This window comes from Bombus pyrosoma, linkage group LG7 (genome assembly GCF_014825855.1).
Source record: "Bombus pyrosoma isolate SC7728 linkage group LG7, ASM1482585v1, whole genome shotgun sequence".
NCBI classification, from domain to species: domain Eukaryota; kingdom Metazoa; phylum Arthropoda; class Insecta; order Hymenoptera; family Apidae; genus Bombus; species Bombus pyrosoma.
The window spans coordinates 7,245,988-7,264,123 of record NC_057776.1 but is presented as its reverse complement, the minus strand read 5'-3'; the positions used below and the strand labels follow the sequence as shown (position 1 = coordinate 7,264,123).

Here is an 18,136-nt window from a genome sequence, read left to right as displayed (position 1 = left end):
TGTTATAATGTAGCAGTTTTTTTATTTATGTATTTTATTGTAATAAATTGTTCACGTAACCCTTATATGCAATGAAGTAGAAGAGGTAAATAAGAATTTTTGATGACAGTGCAAATCGATTTAAAGAAATTAAAATAGTGATCTGTACAAGGAAAAAGCACTTATTTAGTATTATATAAGTTTCATTAGTTCATATCCACAGAATGAAGCATATTGAGCATATCTAGGATTGCGTCCGAACGCGATCTTACTCTTTCCATTTCCAATCGAAATTCTTCAAGTTGAGATTCAATTCTACGTGCATATGCATGGCAACACCTGTAAGTAAAAGTAATAACGTATTCCATGTATGTATCATGTTTTTATGACAGTGTACAATATAGTTACCTGTCATTACATTGCTTAGAAGTGGAACATGTAGGCCCGAGTGTAGGAGAAGAAATCTTAATTTGTGGAGGACCATTTGCCATAGAAGGTGTTCCTTTTCGAAATCCACTTTTACTTAAATTAACAGTACTATTATTACGGCAATCTCCACATCCCTTTAAAAGGTCCATAAGAATTCCTCTTACCCTTTTACCACTTAATCTTCGTTGTCTCGTCTGTACATAAAGAAACAAACGTTATATGAACATAAAGTTCTTGATAAATTTGTTAAGATTGTATTTATGCTTTTATTATCTTACTTCAGGCGTTTCATTAGATCGTTTAATTGGAATTAAAGCCTCTTCTTCATCATCATGTGAAGGGCTGTGATTATATATATGTTTGTCAGAATGCTCGTGAATATTTATATTGTCCAAAGATGATTTACATGTATACGAAATATCTCTAACAGGATTACAGTATTTCGAGCCTGTACTGTTATCCACTACATTTTGAAGTGAACATCGACACGCATGATATTTGCAAGTTACTTTGCTCATTTCGGTTGTGGCGTTCATACAGTTTTCGTGTAAATGATTTTTAGAATCTGGGGCAAATGTATTTTTACATGAATCCCTTCGAATTCCATTACTGCGAAACTTATCTTTACAATGCTTAAGACTAACATCATGATTTTGTGTCTCATGATATAAACCACAACTACATCCATTATCTGTGACTCCAATATGATGTGTACAACAGGAATGTAATTTTTCTTGTGAACTCGATGCATCTTTACATGTTGGCCACTCTTGATGATATTTTGAAGAATTACAGTTTTCACAAGAAGGAACACAAATATTTGGGCTGAGAGAATTACTCATATGTCTTTTGTCACTTACATCTTCTACTGATGAAGACGCCTTTATTGAATTTAATGATAAAGAATGACAACATTGAGGAATATTGGACCTACTGAATTTGTTTGGAACTTTCTGCTTTTTATTAGTTGAACATACAAGCGGACTTCCATTAAATCTCGTTTGTGATGTATTCTGCCAAGTCTGACACATCCTCTGTTCAGTTGATTTTACACAGACTTCCATATCATCTTCGTTATCGCTTGTAGATTCATGATCTACTTCTTTACCCCAAACACTAATCGTTCCATTTATTTCAGACATTCTTACTTCAAGATTACCCAATAAATATGGACCACATTCTTGAATACGATTTTTTTCATTATCTAATCCATCTTTTATAGGTTCTTCTGCTTGAATTAAGAAACTTCTATTTTTGCTATTTTCATCTTCCCTGTATATAAAACATTTTACACTGTCCTCATGATCATCTGTCTGTTCTATCTTATTTTCTGCAGATGTAGAACCATTAATATCTTTATTGATCGATGTATCTTCTATTTGTCCTGATTTTGACGTTGCATTTTCCTCAGAATATTTAAATTCTACATCAATCGTATCAGTACTATTTTTTCTCTCAGATTCTACAGTTGTATGAGGTATTTTGAAAGGTTGAACAGAAGTAGATGTATCAAGCATTTCTGTAGCTTTTCTTTTTTTGGAACTTGATGCATGGATTGGAGAATTGCATTCTGTATTTGATATTTGATCTGTGGAATTTTCATTTAATCGTTTCTTGATATTTCTTACTAAAGGACTTTCAACTTTTGTTTTCCCTTGGGTTATATTTGAAAGTGTTTGCAAAATTCGAGATGAAGTAATAAATGTTCGAGATAATGGATGTGCTATTTTTCTTGGAGTAGTAACATCAGTGAGTATAATACTATCATCAGAATTAAGAATTGGTGTCAAATCAGGGAGCTTAATGGATATAGCTGGGCTATAAGCACTATCTGCCCATTGATCAGTAGAACTTGCTGTAGATGCAACACTACTAGTGGATATTTTATTGTTTGTTTCTCCTGAAGTTACAGTATCTTGATTAGAAGTAGATTCTGCAATTGTTTCAGTTTGTACAGATGTAGTTTTCATTTCACATGTTTTATTCTGATCCTCATATTTTGCTAAAGATTTTTTTAGATTATCCAATTCTTGTTTCATTTTTATATTTTCTGCCAATACTTTTTGGTAGGCATCTCGTAAATTGATAAATTGTGCGTCTTTCTCATTGAGTTGAGTTTTCAACTCAATTATTTCAGTGTTCTCGGCATTTATTCTATCAGCTGCATTAATTTTTGTAAAATTTAAGTTTTCTGGTTCATCTTGTATTACGCGGATACTTTTAACGTTTGCAATTTTTAAAGGACAGTTAATATTGTTATCAATTTCTCGTGAACTAATCATTTCTGCTTCATTATATATTTCTGTTTCGTTCATTTTTTCTTGTCTTTGTTCAGGTAATTCTTCTCTTTGTTCCATATTAGAGGCACTATGCATGTATTCTTCATAGCTTAACGTACGTAAATTAATAAATGTGGGCGTTGTCTGATGTCCATTAATTAGAGAAGGTTGATTTATGCTACCGAATCTCATATTTCTATCTAAAGCATTTTGATATTCGATATGACGGGTATTGACATCTACTGAACCATTTCGTTTTTCTAATTTATCATCGGAATTCTGCACTCGTTTCTCATTTGGTATATCATTGTATTCAGTGTCCTTTCGAATATGTTTATAATCATTTTCAATAATTCTGTTGGAGGTTTTATTATTTTCTCCATTTTCTAATATTTGTGCTGTATTGTATATTAAATTATCATTTTCAGCTTCATCACGTTGTAAATTCTGAATAGCTTTCTCAGCATAATCTTTTATGGTTTTATTAACTCTTGCTTTCAATTGCTCAGTGTCATTGTCTATAAGCAAAAAGTAAAAGTTATAGTTTACATTGATTACGTACTTGCCTTGGAACTTGGTTATTCATTCACATACAAGAATGTCACAAACAATATTTGACTGTATCATAGTATTTAGGCCAATGTTCACTGGAGAGTACGGCACATCATTGGAAAGCTTATGAGTGGCAGAGCCCAACAAGGATGGTCACATCTTCTGAAAATGTTCCATTCAGAAAATATAGATAATATCGCCGCCAAAATTCAAGAAAGATCGTGTCGCACACGACTGATGAGTACATTCGTTGTGACAAACAATCGTCTATCGTACATGTTACAGTGCTTCATGACAGATTTCGGTCGTCTCTCGACGACCGTTTGCATTTGTACCGGGTCTACGCATTTTAATCTATATTTTTCGGATGGGATGTGTGCAGTAGCCATGACCAGTCTTTTTGGACTTCTATGCTTATAAGCTTTCATGGTGAACCATATTCTCTAGTGTTTGTTTGTCTAAATACCATAATGCAGCTCAGTACTTTATTGAATTATGTAAAGACATTTCAGATTATAACAACTATAACACGACTTTAGAACAACTATAATAGACATCGAATATATTTTCCTAATATGAATATTTCAATTCAAATATAATTCGATAAACATATTTCTTACTTTTATTGCTTGCATGATTTTTATTCATTATAAATTCTTGCTCTTTAATACGCTTTTCCATAGATCTTCTAGTTTGTTGTTTTATACCTTTTATATACTGTTTCACTTTACTTTCCACGTGTTGATACTTAACTGACATCATTTGCTTTTTTTGTTCAATAGGATATGGTATTGGATTTTGCTGCATACCTAAATAATTATGTCTGAAAATGTTCATGCTATGTCTTTTTTTATTATGTGACGAATGAACATTGTTTTTTGAAATGCTTAAATCTTGCAATGATAAACTCCTCTCTTTATGATGTTGCTTTAATCTTTTGTTTAAGACAAAATCATCAGATACTCTATCAAAGCACTCCAGATCATATTCTGTCTCAATATCTTCATCGTCATCATTATGTAGTCTCAAAAGGTTTCCTTCGTCATCATCATCATCATCTTCTTCTTCCTCCTCATCTATCATTGCATTTTCACGATCATTTTCAAGATCCATTTCATCCATATCTGCATACATATATGTATATACATTGTAACGTAGAAACAAGATTTTATTATTTACTTACCTTCACTATCTGCATATTCATCTTCCTCTTCATCGTTGTATGGATGATTACTTTCTTCATCATTGTATGGATGAGTACTCTCTTCACCAGAAGACAGTACATAGATACTGCCTCCTCCTTGATCATCACTAGGATAAGGACTTCGACTGTGGTCTTCCTCTATTGGGATTCTGTCCGCTTGTTTTGTATTACTGATATCTGAATCTTCGCGCTTCGATGGAGTAGACACACTGATATACGTTGGCATTTCTTCATCCTCCAACATTGGTTGTTCTGTTTCATTGTTTAACATGCTTGTTTCACATTTCGATTGTTCTTTATTGTGATTTTCCGCATGTATTTCTGACTCCGTTTCATCCGAAGTATGTTCATTTCTTTGCGACATTGTGCAAGTTGATACTGAGCGCAGAAAACGTATTACAATTATGTAAAATTATACAAGGATAAAAAGTTTAAAATAATGCGAACGGGTATTGGATTTGCACCACTTTGTTTTTTAGATATTTAACGCCTGCGATTGTACTTTTCCGACGACCGCCATTACAGCTGCCGCTCATCGCACCTGCACTTCAGTCCATCTGTACATTCTACATTTTTATCAAATGCACACCATTTATTCCATATTCGTTTTACAATAATAATATTTTTAAATATTATTTTCAACTAACAAATTTTATTTCTTTATCAATTGGTATTAATCATGTATAACACAACCTTCACCATGCAATTAAACTCATAATTATTAAGGCTAATGACCCACGAATACACAGGAGTGTACTTTGTATTGCATTTAAGAGGCACCTGCTCTACATTCTGCTTTTTACACTACGTTTGGCATAAATTTTATTTCTTGTGAATATTTGTTATTGATATTACTGATATTAATATACATATTCATAACAAGCAGATATTTTTATATCAATGGAATGATTGTTTCTTTCGATTTCTCGATACATAATATTATAAGATTAACAATTGAGAAGATTTCTAGACGAATTTTTGCAAATTGTAAAATATCGATGAAAAGATGGAACTATTACAATGTATAACTATTTTTTAAATTAAATCTTGAATTCGGAAATTTCTATTTTGCAACATGCATACACTACTGATCAGTTGAATAGAAGGAACGTGGAACGGAGTTGTAATGTCGTTTATGTTGTTTCTATGCGCAGTGAACGATATTTTGTTTATAATTATATAATAATAACTAATAGTATTGTAAGGCGGCATAATTTTACGAAAAATAAAAAAAAAAACATGTCTATCGAAAGTAGCAGTATTCCCGTGACCATTGAATTCGGGTAATATCGAATCGATACTTAACCTAACTCTTCTTGCGATCGTAATATACATGTATGTATATCGAATTATTAAATAATTTCAGAGGTGGGGCAGAATTACTTTTCGACAAAAAGAAAAAGCACTCTGTGAACTTACCTGGAAACGAATGTAAGTTCTATAAAATTTTTCCCAGTGTAAAATATTAATTCGTGATGTGAAATTTTATAGGGACTATAGAAAAGTTACTTTTCTGGATAAAAGATAACCTTTTAAAAGAACGACCGGAACTTTTTATGCAAGGAGACACCGTGTAAGTTATTAAATCATATCATATTTTTACGTTAACGATAGAACCATTTCAAGTAACTGTTTAAAATGTTTCACCAAATTGATACTCTAGCACGTGTGTTGTACCTCGTACTTCTTACTACAAACACAATACGTTATTATTATATTAATTCGCACTTGCCAATTCTATGATATATCAGATCAACATGGCACCTTACGAGTTTCGCGGTTTTAATCGAGAGGGCAGCACAGTTCACATTAATGGAGTTACAACTACAAAGATAGCTCATTCATTTATACATGTAAACATTTTTGCGTTCTAGATACATACAAATAGTACATGTACACGTTTATTTTATGCACTATTTTATGTCCATAGGCGACCAGGAATTTTGGTACTTGTAAATGACACCGATTGGGAATTATTGGTAAGCATAAAATTATTCGCATCATACTTAAAAAAAATTGTTCTCAATAACATTTCAAATTACTAATACCAGCTATAATACTCAGACACTTCCACGTGTTACGTGAATGTACACGATTTTTCAATTTCTCTGTTTTATTTTCCTCCTATTCACACGAGAAACTATAAAAAGTAGGCCTGTGGGATGGCAATAACGCGTTGATCGTAATCGAGATAGGGTAAGGCACCTGTTTCTGAACAATTGACAAACGTCTAGCGAGAGTATTCCATCGTGGAACTTTTTGCGAGACGCATAATAGACCTACTGTGAAGTGGTTGGTTTGGACTGTAACTGGAGGATGGAAAGTAAGAGAGAAAAGGTGAAAGGGCGCAAATGATCTTGAAGGCTTGCCACACCCACGGCAGAATTATCATTTTAAATTTGTAAATGTACAAAACTCGACCGCTATTAGACTCCGCTTCCTTAAGCGCGTTCGAGGAAAGAAAGAAGCCTCGAGAAGCGAGCTATGGAGGAGTCGGAGAGCAGACGCGGAAAGGATGATGGTTTCAGCCATTATTATGATAATACCGACGTTTCTCGAGGTTTCGTATGCTTCGATCGTACTGCTATTCCTTGTTCTGTCTTCTTTTCGCTCCATTTTTGCGGTACTTGCATTTATGTCGTTGCATTTTTATCGTTTTGACATACGTTTCGTCTTACATTTTTATCTTATTAGAAAGAAACAAATTACAAGAAGTAAATTATAATTTTAGTAGAAGAAACGAAGAAGCTAATATCGATAACGGTAATTTTATGAAAATTTTCAGGGCGAGAGCAATTACAAGATAAATTCAGGCGACACGATATTGTTTATATCCACCTTACACGGAGGATAGGACGCATTTTTACGCAAGAGGACAAGACGGCGATCCATGAAGAGGAAATCAAAGATGGTGGTGTGCGACTTGGTTCGATCGCTGTGGGGAAAATGATAATTTCGCAGGACACTTGTTTGTGTGAAGTACGCGCACACGTGCACACTGTCAGAGAATAAAATGCTCATTCGCACGACGTACGTTTGAGATGTTCCACGTAACGACTATGATATTACGGCTGACACGTTGGCCGTTTTCCAAGAAACCTCGTATTATTGCCCCTTCTCTACCTTACCAATCTTTTCTCGCTTCATAGCCAATGGGCCATATCCTGTTCCTCGTTTCCACTAGCGGAGACGCGACTTGTCTATCTCGGTACTTAACCCTTACCATTCTCGTGCTGGTATACAGCTACACCCGCATTACTTCGTAATTAATATTGGAGAAGATCGAACGAGAAAATAGAAAGAAATTATTGATTCTTGTCTTCATAGAATTTCCTTCTTGGTGACTTTGACAAAAAAAAAAAAAAAAAGGAAGAAAAGAAAGAAAAAAAAATGAAGAGAGAAGAAGAGAGGAATTAGTTTCCGGTAACTGCGTAGGAAAATTAGTTTCCATACAGGAGCGGAGATTATGCGCGTGCGTCGTGATCAGTTCACATCGAGAGTTAGTTGTTGGTCCTTGGTAGCTCTATTAAAAGTAACGATCGTGTTCCAACTTGATAGAAAGAAGGGAGAAAGATAAATAGAGAGGGAGTAAGAAAGAGATCTTTTCATGGAAAAAATGAGGAAACTTGGGTGAACTTCCTCTTCTGTATAATTAATTACCGGTGGTAGTAGTTCTTTACGGTACACGATAAAGATCGTATCGAAGGTTTTTCAACTTGCCCGACCGAGTGAAGTTAATCAAGCCTGCTACTCGCTGCCACGATGTCTGCGATTCCCCTTTTGCTCATCGATCGACCGTGCTCCCAGCATCGTGCCCTGCGTTCCGTTTAATATGATCCGCGAGGGCAGCGACGCGTCTCTGAACTAGATTTCCGCGATATCGGAGTCAATCAGCCGTTGATGGAGGTCGATAGGCGAGTCGCTTCATCATATAATAAACTAACGAGAAACAATGCCGCCAATTAATCACGGGCCCGCATTGCGCGATGAAATTCGACGAAAACGGTCTAACGAGCATCGCTCCTCCGGTTGGGGAGCAATCGATGTTGCGGCTCGAAAATTTCGAGCCAGTCAGACGTTAATTGTAGGCGAGAAAGTTCGTCGACTTTCGATGAGTCACGTGGCTGCTTTTCATATATATCAGAAGGGAAGAACCTTTGTACATGATATTTGTATAAAATAACGAAAGATTCTTATAAAATCCAACGAATTCGTCTAATGTATTTTCAATAAATCAGAAATTTAAACGTATTTCGTTGGTTTATATTTCCAACTGATTCTTAACTCGTTAATTTGCTTCTCATTTTTCTTTCGTTTTTTTGCCATAATGTTAGCGTAAGTGCATTCGTGTGTCGTCTGTGCCACTACGTATCTGTATTTTGCGCACCAATACAATGCATTTTCAGGCATGGAGATGCGTAACCCATGCCCCCTGTGAAACCAAGTGTCTCGATCGCTAATGGTTCGGCAGGGTTGGATGGTCCAGTGATTAATTGTGTCAGCCCTGATTACGTTACAGAGGACGCAGATCCACTATATTATATACGATCGTGCATGCGTGTACCTCGCGGCCAGTCCGTAACACGTGCGTCGAACGCACTTGTGCGTGTTAGGTGGATGTTGGAGGAGTAGCAACGTGACCGCCTAACTAACTGGTAGAAACGCGTCTGGTCGACGTTCGATGATGTTGCTAATACGCAATTCTGTATTACCCATATGTATAAATCCCCAAGAAATGGTAAATCATGTTAAATGTTATATATATCGATACAATCTTAAACATAAAATATCGAAGCATAAAATTAGAAGAACACGCGCAATGAAGAAAAGACAAAGAGAATCCTGATCCTGTACGTTAATATAATTCTATATCGTTTAACATCCTACGTCGATTGATTTATATCCAATTAAACATTTCGCCTGAAATTTACATCTAAATTTGAATAGATGTGTTGAGCATTGCTGAATATCGATGTAATTTATTAATTGATGTTCCAATTAATCTCGGCATTTCAGCTCGTAAATATTCAACTCGATAACGTCGTGGCCGCATAAATAATTCTCCAAGAGTGGAACTATTTCTCGGTAACAATTCGCTGTGCTGTAGCGGGCAGCATTACCTTAACGAGTTCCAAGTTTTAAAAAAGACGGTAACTGGACTAAAAGAAGTAATTATAGGCGGAACGGAAGGCTCAACGTCGATTCATTTGTGACGGGTCTCATTAGTGGCTTAATTTCCCGAGGGTCGGGGGATACTTGCCGCGAAATTTTCGGAATTTCTCGATGCCAGACGGTGGATTCGTATCTTTGTCCGGTCGAAGAAATTAGGCTGGAACATTTGAAATTAGGTTCCCCGACTGAAGATATTCGCGAAGATGAAATCGAGCGAGTCGGTATCGTCGCGAATTAAAGTTTCGTGTTGCTTCGCTAACGGTTGTTTCACTTTGAAAACGCGCGTATAATTTCTGTTATCTGCCCGTGCCGTGGTGCCACGAAATATAAAATAATAAAGGCAACGCGAAGCGACCAAGAACTTCGGCTATTACAATGAAACAGTTGCGCGCAAACGCGTTTTCAACTTTTAACGGCTCGCCCTCGTTTCTTTTGTGCCCTCCCCGGTTTCGGTTCGCGAGCCTCTTCTGCTGCTCATTTCCTTTCCCTATCGCGAATTTACTTCTCCCGCCGGCGATGGTATTCAATTGTATTCGGAAAGGGAATCAGCCAGAAAGAGAGGATAAAAAATAATTGCCTAGGAGTATCCGTATTGGTCTGTAACGAGATTCAGATACTCGATAACTTTTAAATTTTTCCCCTTTCTGCTTCCTTTTTCTTCTATTCATACGTATATGTATATAGTACGTGTATACTGGATGTCTCGATAGTTGCTTGTTAATAAATAAATTATTATCTTCAGCGTCAATTATTATCATCACGATCAACGGTTAATTATCATCGACTACACGGAGCTACGAAATCGAGGAACGTCGTACAGTTTAACTTATAATTGCGATTGAATCCTTCGAATGACTCTTAATAGGTCATTTTCTACCCTTTTCTATCTATCTATCCTTTAGAATACGTTGCATTAATTTGGCAGGGATCTATCGAGACAGCCTGTACATGTATATACGTTCATATGCCTACACGTTCTTTTCTCTTGTTGGAAATTACTAAGTGCTTAGCCGGATAATTACATTCAGCCGGTTCTCAGGCAAGCACCATATTTATTTCAGTTTACCACCATCTCACCATTAAGCTACTAATCCACTTAATTTCTTCCTAGCCCCGGATAGGACGGTGGTGCTCTGCTTTTTGTATTTCGATGCCTCCACCGCGCGCAGGTACATCGCAATTAACTCCCGCGGCCGAAATAAAGCCCCGCGAAATCCTGTTTCTTTTTGCCAACGCGCCGAGTAAAACGCATTGCCAAATAAGAACGTAACGCGTTGAACGTCGAGGACTGCGAGACGACTGCGCGATATTAAAGCACATTTTTTTAAGCCGCCGTTGCGCTCGTTAAAATGATTAATTTCGCTCTGTGATTGTGTGGTTCGCGAGGGAAGAAGGGGCGGGGGGAAAATTATGTAACATCACCGTCGATGTCTTCCTTCACGGTGTATACGGTCCCTTCTACCGGTGTAATATTTCACCGAGTCTGATAATTTGCGCAACGGCGAATCCGTTATCGATTTCCCACGGCAAAGTGGCTGTAAGTAGTTCGTGGTCGTGCATGGTCGGACGTTTCCAGCGTCAGAGCCGAGAGAAGAGATTTTTGAAGGGTCGAGCCGCTTTAAAATTGCAAGCTCGCTGCCAGCCAAACGACGCTATCCAACGGCACGTAGCTACGTATTTCCCTTTCGACCGGTTCCAGCATAATCGAGCGCACAAGGAACATCGGCTACCGATCAGGGAACGATCGAATCGTTTCGCTCTTTCTCTCTCCTCATGGTGGAAACGGAGAAAATCTCGCGTGGATAACGTACCTGCCGTTCGCATTTGGCTCCCATGCCAAAATAATCTCAAGAGAACGAGCCGCATCGGCCTACATCGTTTTTTCACTTGGTCGGTCGCGCTTGCTTGGCCACCCCTCGATCGACGCTAGCGCGGCGGCCTTAGCTGTTGTAGTACTTTTCTTCGGCCAGATCTACTCCCTTTCCGCTCTCTCTTCCTCTCTCTCGCTGCTTTTCTTCGTGCCAATGTCTCCGAGACGCGCGCCATCAGCATAAAACGCGCAGTTTTATGAGCCGTAGCGAGTAGACGGTCTCGTGTTACATCTTCCTCAAATGATCCCTCTTGTTGCCTGCTCTACAATCGTCCCCGCGTTGTATTTCCCTGGTTTCATCGGTGGAGTTTTTGGACGACGTGGTCGTTCTTGTCCGCAGCCCTCTTCCCATTCTCTGTATCTCTCTTGATACCCACGCCTTTACTCGTACACCACTGACAACTTTTCCCCCGAGCCAGCCGTTTTACCTCTTGGATCTTATCGCGCTTGCTCCAAGCGTGATTGTCCGATTACGAGTAATTTTAATTTCAATCGCCAGGCATTAAAGTTATAAAGCGGATCGCCGGAGTAAATAGCGAATCGTGGCTCGTATAAAATTGTCTCGCGGAGAAGCTGCACCGGCGCAGGTTCATGTCACGCGTATTCATGAAACTGGGGTTTTATTACGCGGTTACACGGCCGTTCCAGGACAAAACGATAATCCCGCCGCGGGCTAATATAAAAATTATGCGTATGGTAATGATATCACGTCACGCGTGTATCCGCGCACTAAATCGTGCTTCTATAGGGTTACTACTACAATATCACGGGGAATTATTTGACCAACAGCAGGTTTACGGGAGTCAGCTCCTGTCGTAAAATGGGATTTTGTCACATGACGCGTAAACTTGCCTTAATTCGACCTATAAAGAAAATCGTTTACGTCGAGCACAGCCAGCGAGTCTGTTCCCTTTTTGCTCGCGACCTGATATGTTTCCTAGCCTCATACAAAGCAAGGAAGATAAGAAATCCGATAAGATCGCAATCTTCTGTCCTCGACAATTCTATCCACGGCTATTCGCTTTTAAAAGCGAATTCTTTTAAAAACGAACGCTATTAGAAATTAAGGAAGCCACTCGGCTCATTAAGGACATTGTGTTTACCAAGGTTCGTTTGAAACTAATGGAATAAGAGTTCGCCGGTGGTAATAACGATTCACCTGTGTGTACGGCCATAAGAAATCAGCCTGGCGCTCATTGGCGTGGAAGGAAAAATAGAATAGAACGTTTAAGAAGAACGAAGCAGGGAAGATGGGGAAGAAGGAAGGAAGAAGCGAAAGGAGAGAAGAGGAAGGAAATTCCTTCCCCCAATATCTTTCGATCTGCCGTCGAATGCACAACCCTGGCAAATTGGAAGGAATATACTCTTCCCCTCCTTGGAATCGGGCAGGATGAGAGGGAAGGTAGAGAGAAGAGAGGTGGACAGGGACGGGCAAAGAGGAGAGAGGCTGGATTGCACAATGCACGAGATTTCGTCCAGTCCATCGGGAGTCCCATCGCGTCCCCATAGGCAACTATTAGGGCGTGGGGTCCTCGGGGTAGGAGTCCTGCAGGATAGCTGGATAGCTGGATGGTTTGGAAAGCTGAGAAGGGATGAGGAAGGTGGATAATTTGTCCGGCATCCACCTCCTCACCCTCTGCAGCTGTCTCCTTGTCCCGTTAGTTTCTCTTCCCAAGCTTTGGGCTTCGTCTCGCCTCCGTAGCTAGCCAAAAGAACAGGAACAACTGCACGCCGCTGACCCGAATCCTAACGAGGTGTCCACGTCTATTTTACTTACCTACTCTGTGGAACGCACGAACACTCGAAACTCGGGCTGTCGTTTGCACGCTTTTGTCGGACCTCTATCGAGGGTTATAAGTTTGAAGAAATAGGTACTTCCGGGCGGCTATGTTTCACCGCGTAAAACAAATCCTCTTAGTTGGCAGGGGAAAGCAAATGCGCGGCGTTTACCAATGTGTCGTTTTAAAGCGCTTTCTAACAGAGGTTTATGGAGAAGACAGCGAGGTCCTCCGAAGGTAAGGATACTCTACAAAGGTTTATGGAGAAGAGAATTAGGAGAAGAGGAATAGGAGCGAAAAACCAAGTTACGGCCAAAGCCATCAAGCTGACTTCTTACTTTGGTAATACCCTTCTAGTGGCTGCTTTCATATAACTGCGTCTCCTGCGTGGCTTCTGCACAGGGGGTTTGTCCTTCGTTACTACCGCGAAGGAGGATGGTAAATGGTACCGACGAGAAAGAGAAGAGGCGAGAGACGGAGAGAGAGATGGCGGAAGAGCGGGGAGTATCTAGCAATTTGTATGTACAGTAAGCCTCTGTAATTGCCAGACCACCTATCTACCACCGCGAACGCGCGCACCGAGACCCCTCGATGTTTCTGCTCTCTCGCGATTTACATATTATAATTTATAGGTCAAAGATATCGGCTTGCCTGGGATGCTGTCGACGTTGTTCTACCCTCTAGAGAGATGCGAGCATGACAACGCGATTTTTGATTGTAATTCCGTTTTAATGAAAACTGTTTCGTAGATTAGAATACCAAATAATAGAATACTACGAAGGGATCTTCAAGAGGACCTTTTTTTTAGCAAGATTAAACAACATTCGGTCTAGAAGAATTGAAATAATCTCATTTTGCATTTAATGTTTAACTCGACTGAAACGTTACGTGATATTCGGCGATTCCGTTTGATATACGAAACGAAATGTTTCTCACTTGATACTAGACTGACGTTTCACGAATGATGTTTCGCCGTTGGAACACGTTGCACTCGGTGATAAAATCTAAGTGTTTAAGAAACGGCGGAGCGAATGAAGATGTACGAGCCGAAGGTATTAGGATACAGGGAGAAGGAGAGGGTCGAAACGAGGGAACGAGAGAAGGAAGGGTAGCTTTCACCGTGGGGTAACTAAAACGTACTTAGCTGCTGGGTTAAAAGGTGGAGAGTCATCGCGTGATCGTGGAACGTTATCCTAAAGCACATAACCCAGCCACCGGAGAAACAATCCGAAGGAAAAGGAAGGGTCGGTTTTCTCCGGGGTGATGGAGCCACTGCCGTAGGATCAAACCGCCCTTAGCGTAACAGGGATCTGCGATGATTCTCCATTTAGATATAGTTACATTTAATTTTCGAATGTCTTATAGGCACGCGATAGCAAATGAATTGATCATCATCTAAAGTATCCCCGATAACATCGAGTTTGAAACTTTTTCCTTGAAATACTTTTCTCGTTCTTTTAGCTGCATCTCGGGATTCGAATTACGGGTATAAGAAAAGTATTTCATTTCGAAACATTTAATATCTCAGTGAAGTATCTTAGTATTTCAATCAGATATAACTAGACACGAGTGGAAATGTTCGTTTTAATTAGTACCTGGTAAAACATGCTTTTCTTCTTTAAGCACGGAATATTAATGTACGTATTGGACGAGCACGATTGTTGGTGGAGAGGTTTTGGCACGAGTTACGATTTAACGACGCAACTACGTCGATGTTAACGGCCCTACACCTCCTCCATTCTGGAACTTTATTGCGATTCTTATTTATCTGTCCGTGATATTTGCGCTATTTATCCTGGCGATACCAAGTCGCGTCGTGGTAGGCTAGGAATCGTGGACGAAATTTTGCGAGGATGAACATACATGGGATAGATCGGTACGTGGAGATAGAGTTGATGTTATGCGCCGGGGGAAAAAGGCGAGATGAATACAATCGCGTGTAAAACGTTTCTTCGATGGAAAAATGAGCTCGATTCTGGAAAGTAATTCAACCGTGGGAAATATAAAACGGTGGGAAAATACGACAAATGCTGGGGAAACGGAACGAGATGGTGTAGGGCGTGCAATTCCGTGGAAACACGGACGTGAAATTCCACGGAACAAGCTGGAATAGAAACTTATTATTCCTTTGGATCGGGCTCGCACAAAATTCATATGGCACGCTGCGAGACCGCCGAGAAATATTAAGGAGTTCCGCGTATAAGCAGCCGGATTCTAGGTATACGCACGTACGTGTGAAAGAATATGTGCTGAGGAATGGTTTTATCCAGCTCGGTGAAATCGATCACCCGACCCATGGACGTAATACTATTGAAAAATTGCCATGGAATCTTTTGTGTGCACGGTAAGAGCTGGAACAATCGTAAATAAGAGTGGAATAATAAAAATGAAAATGTTGAGAAAAAATTTCGTTCCATCGATAAAGCGATAAATATTATTCTACAACCTGATTTGAAGAATCTTGTCGTTTATTAGGGAGATGTTTACGTTTACCGGTAAACTCAGGAAGGTACACGAATAAAGCCGAGATATTAGAGGTATTAGAGGTATTATAGCATTTGAAAAGTCATCTCGTAAACAAGAATGTAACAGTAGGGTCTCCCAGGGAGCAGCCGGCACGTCGTTCTGGATATTCTGGGCATGGGTGTAACATTGAATATGCATTAGCGTCAGTACGTCGATGGTTGCAGCTACGCAGGAGGGATGAACGGAGTCGACGGCGACTCACATTGTGACCGGAATAAGCAAACTATCCTTTAAGGTTCACCCCCTAGATCGACGACGAGGCTTTCTGTGCCTGTTGTCGATGCGACAGCACGACGAAGATCCTCGATTGAATTATCGTAATCACGCGTTTCCTTCGGCAGCCCTTTTCCTCCTTCCAATCTCATTTACGCTTCACCGGGGGAAGGGACGTTCTTCGTGAGGTGACTACTTGAGAATTACGAGAAATCAGACTCTTCTGCTGAAGGTCTGACTCGACGAGTCCTTGAGTAATTGCCAAAATACAAATTCTTTCGAGGGATCTGCTGATACTTTGTTCGAGTTCTAACCTACAGATGTTCGAATGATACGATTTGCTGCGTTAGATATGTTAGATATTACTAGCAAAAAGATTTTCAACTACTAAACCTCATATTAATTCTATTGAAATTAATGTCATATTTAGTCGTCAATAGTAAGTTATTTTAGTTTGATGAAGCCTTGATACGATACAATTCTAAATTTCGTTAAATGTCTGAAGTTTATAGAACATACAATGTGTTTTTATTAATTTTGTACATTTCCACGTAATTATTATATATGTTACATAATCAGTTCGATGAAATGCTTACACGTATCCAGTAAACGCAAACGCATCGTCTGCTATAATAATAAATTATTTGGAAGGCCTTTCGTTAATTCGTGTCATCAATAGCGTATAATTAGGATAGTGTGTTGATGGGGACTAGGTAGTAGCGAAGGGAGCCAAGAGAGGGAGAGATAGGTTGGGGAGCATAAAGGAGTTAAGCCACGACGCATCAGGCTCACACGTGGGCGTGTGTGATAACGAAGCTTACCATCACGATCGACGAGTATGTCTTGCACGTGCATGTGCATATAACACGTGTACATGTAGACGCGTCCGTCTACCGCATGGATGGTTGTGGGTGGAGCTTCGAAGTTTGATATTACCCTGGCAAGTGTCCATGGCAATCTTATAACTCAAGTGTTCACTACCTATAATGCGTGAACCGTACTCCCGCGCACGTGTACATATACCTACCCGTATACACATATACGTATACGTTTATATACTTGTGTAGTACTTGCGAGTGTTAGTATAATACTAATACTATTTGAGTTACTGTCTGTGCGCATCGAGCTTTCCCCGTACGGCAGCGGGCATTTAGATTGCTCGGTCAGAGTTCTCGTAATACTTTTGGCAGCTGTACGTTCCAACTGAGTAGCGAGTTAAGTTTAAGTTTAATTAATGTGCCACATTGGATTCGTTTGGAATCGCTCGCCCCTTAAATTGTCACGGTATTACCCTGCGCCTAATACGAATCCCATGCGGCAACGAACCCTCGTTGTCTGTCCGAAATTTTCTCCGATTCAAACCAGGTGTCGTTTCGTTTCTGTTCCTACGGAAATTATATGGTTATTAGCTGATCACGATAAGTCATATTTTTCAAGACTAGTAATTAACTACCCTTCCAGTTTTTCTACTGGAATATTTCCATATATCGCCGATTTAAAACACGGTAGAATAACAATGTATAAAGTACTCGTAATTATTAATGCCGGAATTTTACTGGCAGTTATGTAAAGAGGATGATTTATTAATATTCATTCCAGCGCGAACATACGGAGATTAATGAGCTACGGGAAATATTTTGTGCCTCGTCATTTACGCGGCATTTTTAGCTTCTAAACGATCGAAATCGCGTGATCGATAGACGAAGTCGTTTCGTATCGAATTTCGATACATAATTGCGTGTCGCCAGCGCCTCCCAGTTACACACCGCGAGTCGATACATTTTCATTTACCGGATTCTCGTTCCGTATTTCTCGTCACGTATATTTTTACGTATTATCGTTAAACCGGAATATATCGCGCGTTGTTTTTTCTCAAACGATACGAAGCGTTACAATAAATTGTTTCGAGTGTTTATCTCAATAATGACGACGATATTTGCAATTCTAAGAGTCACATCATATTGGCGGCACAAATGGCGGAATTTCTATTTTGTAGCAAGTGTCATGTATATATCAGTGTTTCGTGTTCGCGTCGTATCTCGAGAATCTCTATTTCGAAAATCGGATCTCGGTCAGGAGTATCGTAGTGTGAAAGTGGATTACTGGTTACGTATTTATGACAAAATGTGACGAA

At 39.4% G+C, this 18,136-nt stretch overlaps 2 protein-coding genes across 4 annotated transcripts; one reads left to right on the top strand and one right to left on the bottom strand.

Annotated features, from left to right (window-relative positions):
- Window positions 1-2: 2 nt before the first annotated feature.
- On the bottom strand, window positions 3-6,186 carry LOC122569332 (MATH and LRR domain-containing protein PFE0570w-like). 2 transcript variants are annotated; one of them, XM_043730215.1, is made up of 6 exons: window positions 5,863-6,186; window positions 4,423-4,821; window positions 3,860-4,363; window positions 687-3,205; window positions 388-602; window positions 3-318 (listed from the first exon to the last, which is right to left on the bottom strand). In XM_043730215.1, exons 2-6 carry the CDS (start codon window positions 4,805-4,807, stop codon window positions 186-188), a joined length of 3,756 nt encoding a protein of 1,251 aa, XP_043586150.1. In that variant the 5' UTR covers window positions 4,808-4,821; window positions 5,863-6,186; the 3' UTR covers window positions 3-185. The 2 variants fall into 2 exon arrangements, with proteins under 2 accessions (XP_043586150.1, XP_043586151.1); XM_043730216.1 differs by lacking the exon at window positions 5,863-6,186 and having other exon boundaries at window positions 3,860-4,315; window positions 4,423-5,143.
- LOC122569340 (ubiquitin-related modifier 1) lies at window positions 5,440-7,497 on the top strand. Of its 2 annotated transcripts, XR_006317412.1 has the most exons (6): window positions 5,440-5,726; window positions 5,810-5,874; window positions 5,935-6,016; window positions 6,195-6,296; window positions 6,374-6,422; window positions 7,229-7,497. XR_006317412.1 is itself a non-coding variant. In XM_043730233.1 (5 exons), the coding sequence occupies exons 1-5, from the start codon at window positions 5,590-5,592 to the stop codon at window positions 7,295-7,297; spliced, it is 402 nt and encodes a 133-aa protein (XP_043586168.1). In that variant the 5' UTR covers window positions 5,440-5,589; the 3' UTR covers window positions 7,298-7,497. The 2 variants fall into 2 exon arrangements, 1 of the variants encoding a protein (XP_043586168.1); XM_043730233.1 differs by lacking the exon at window positions 6,195-6,296.
- Window positions 7,498-18,136: the final 10,639 nt, after the last annotated feature.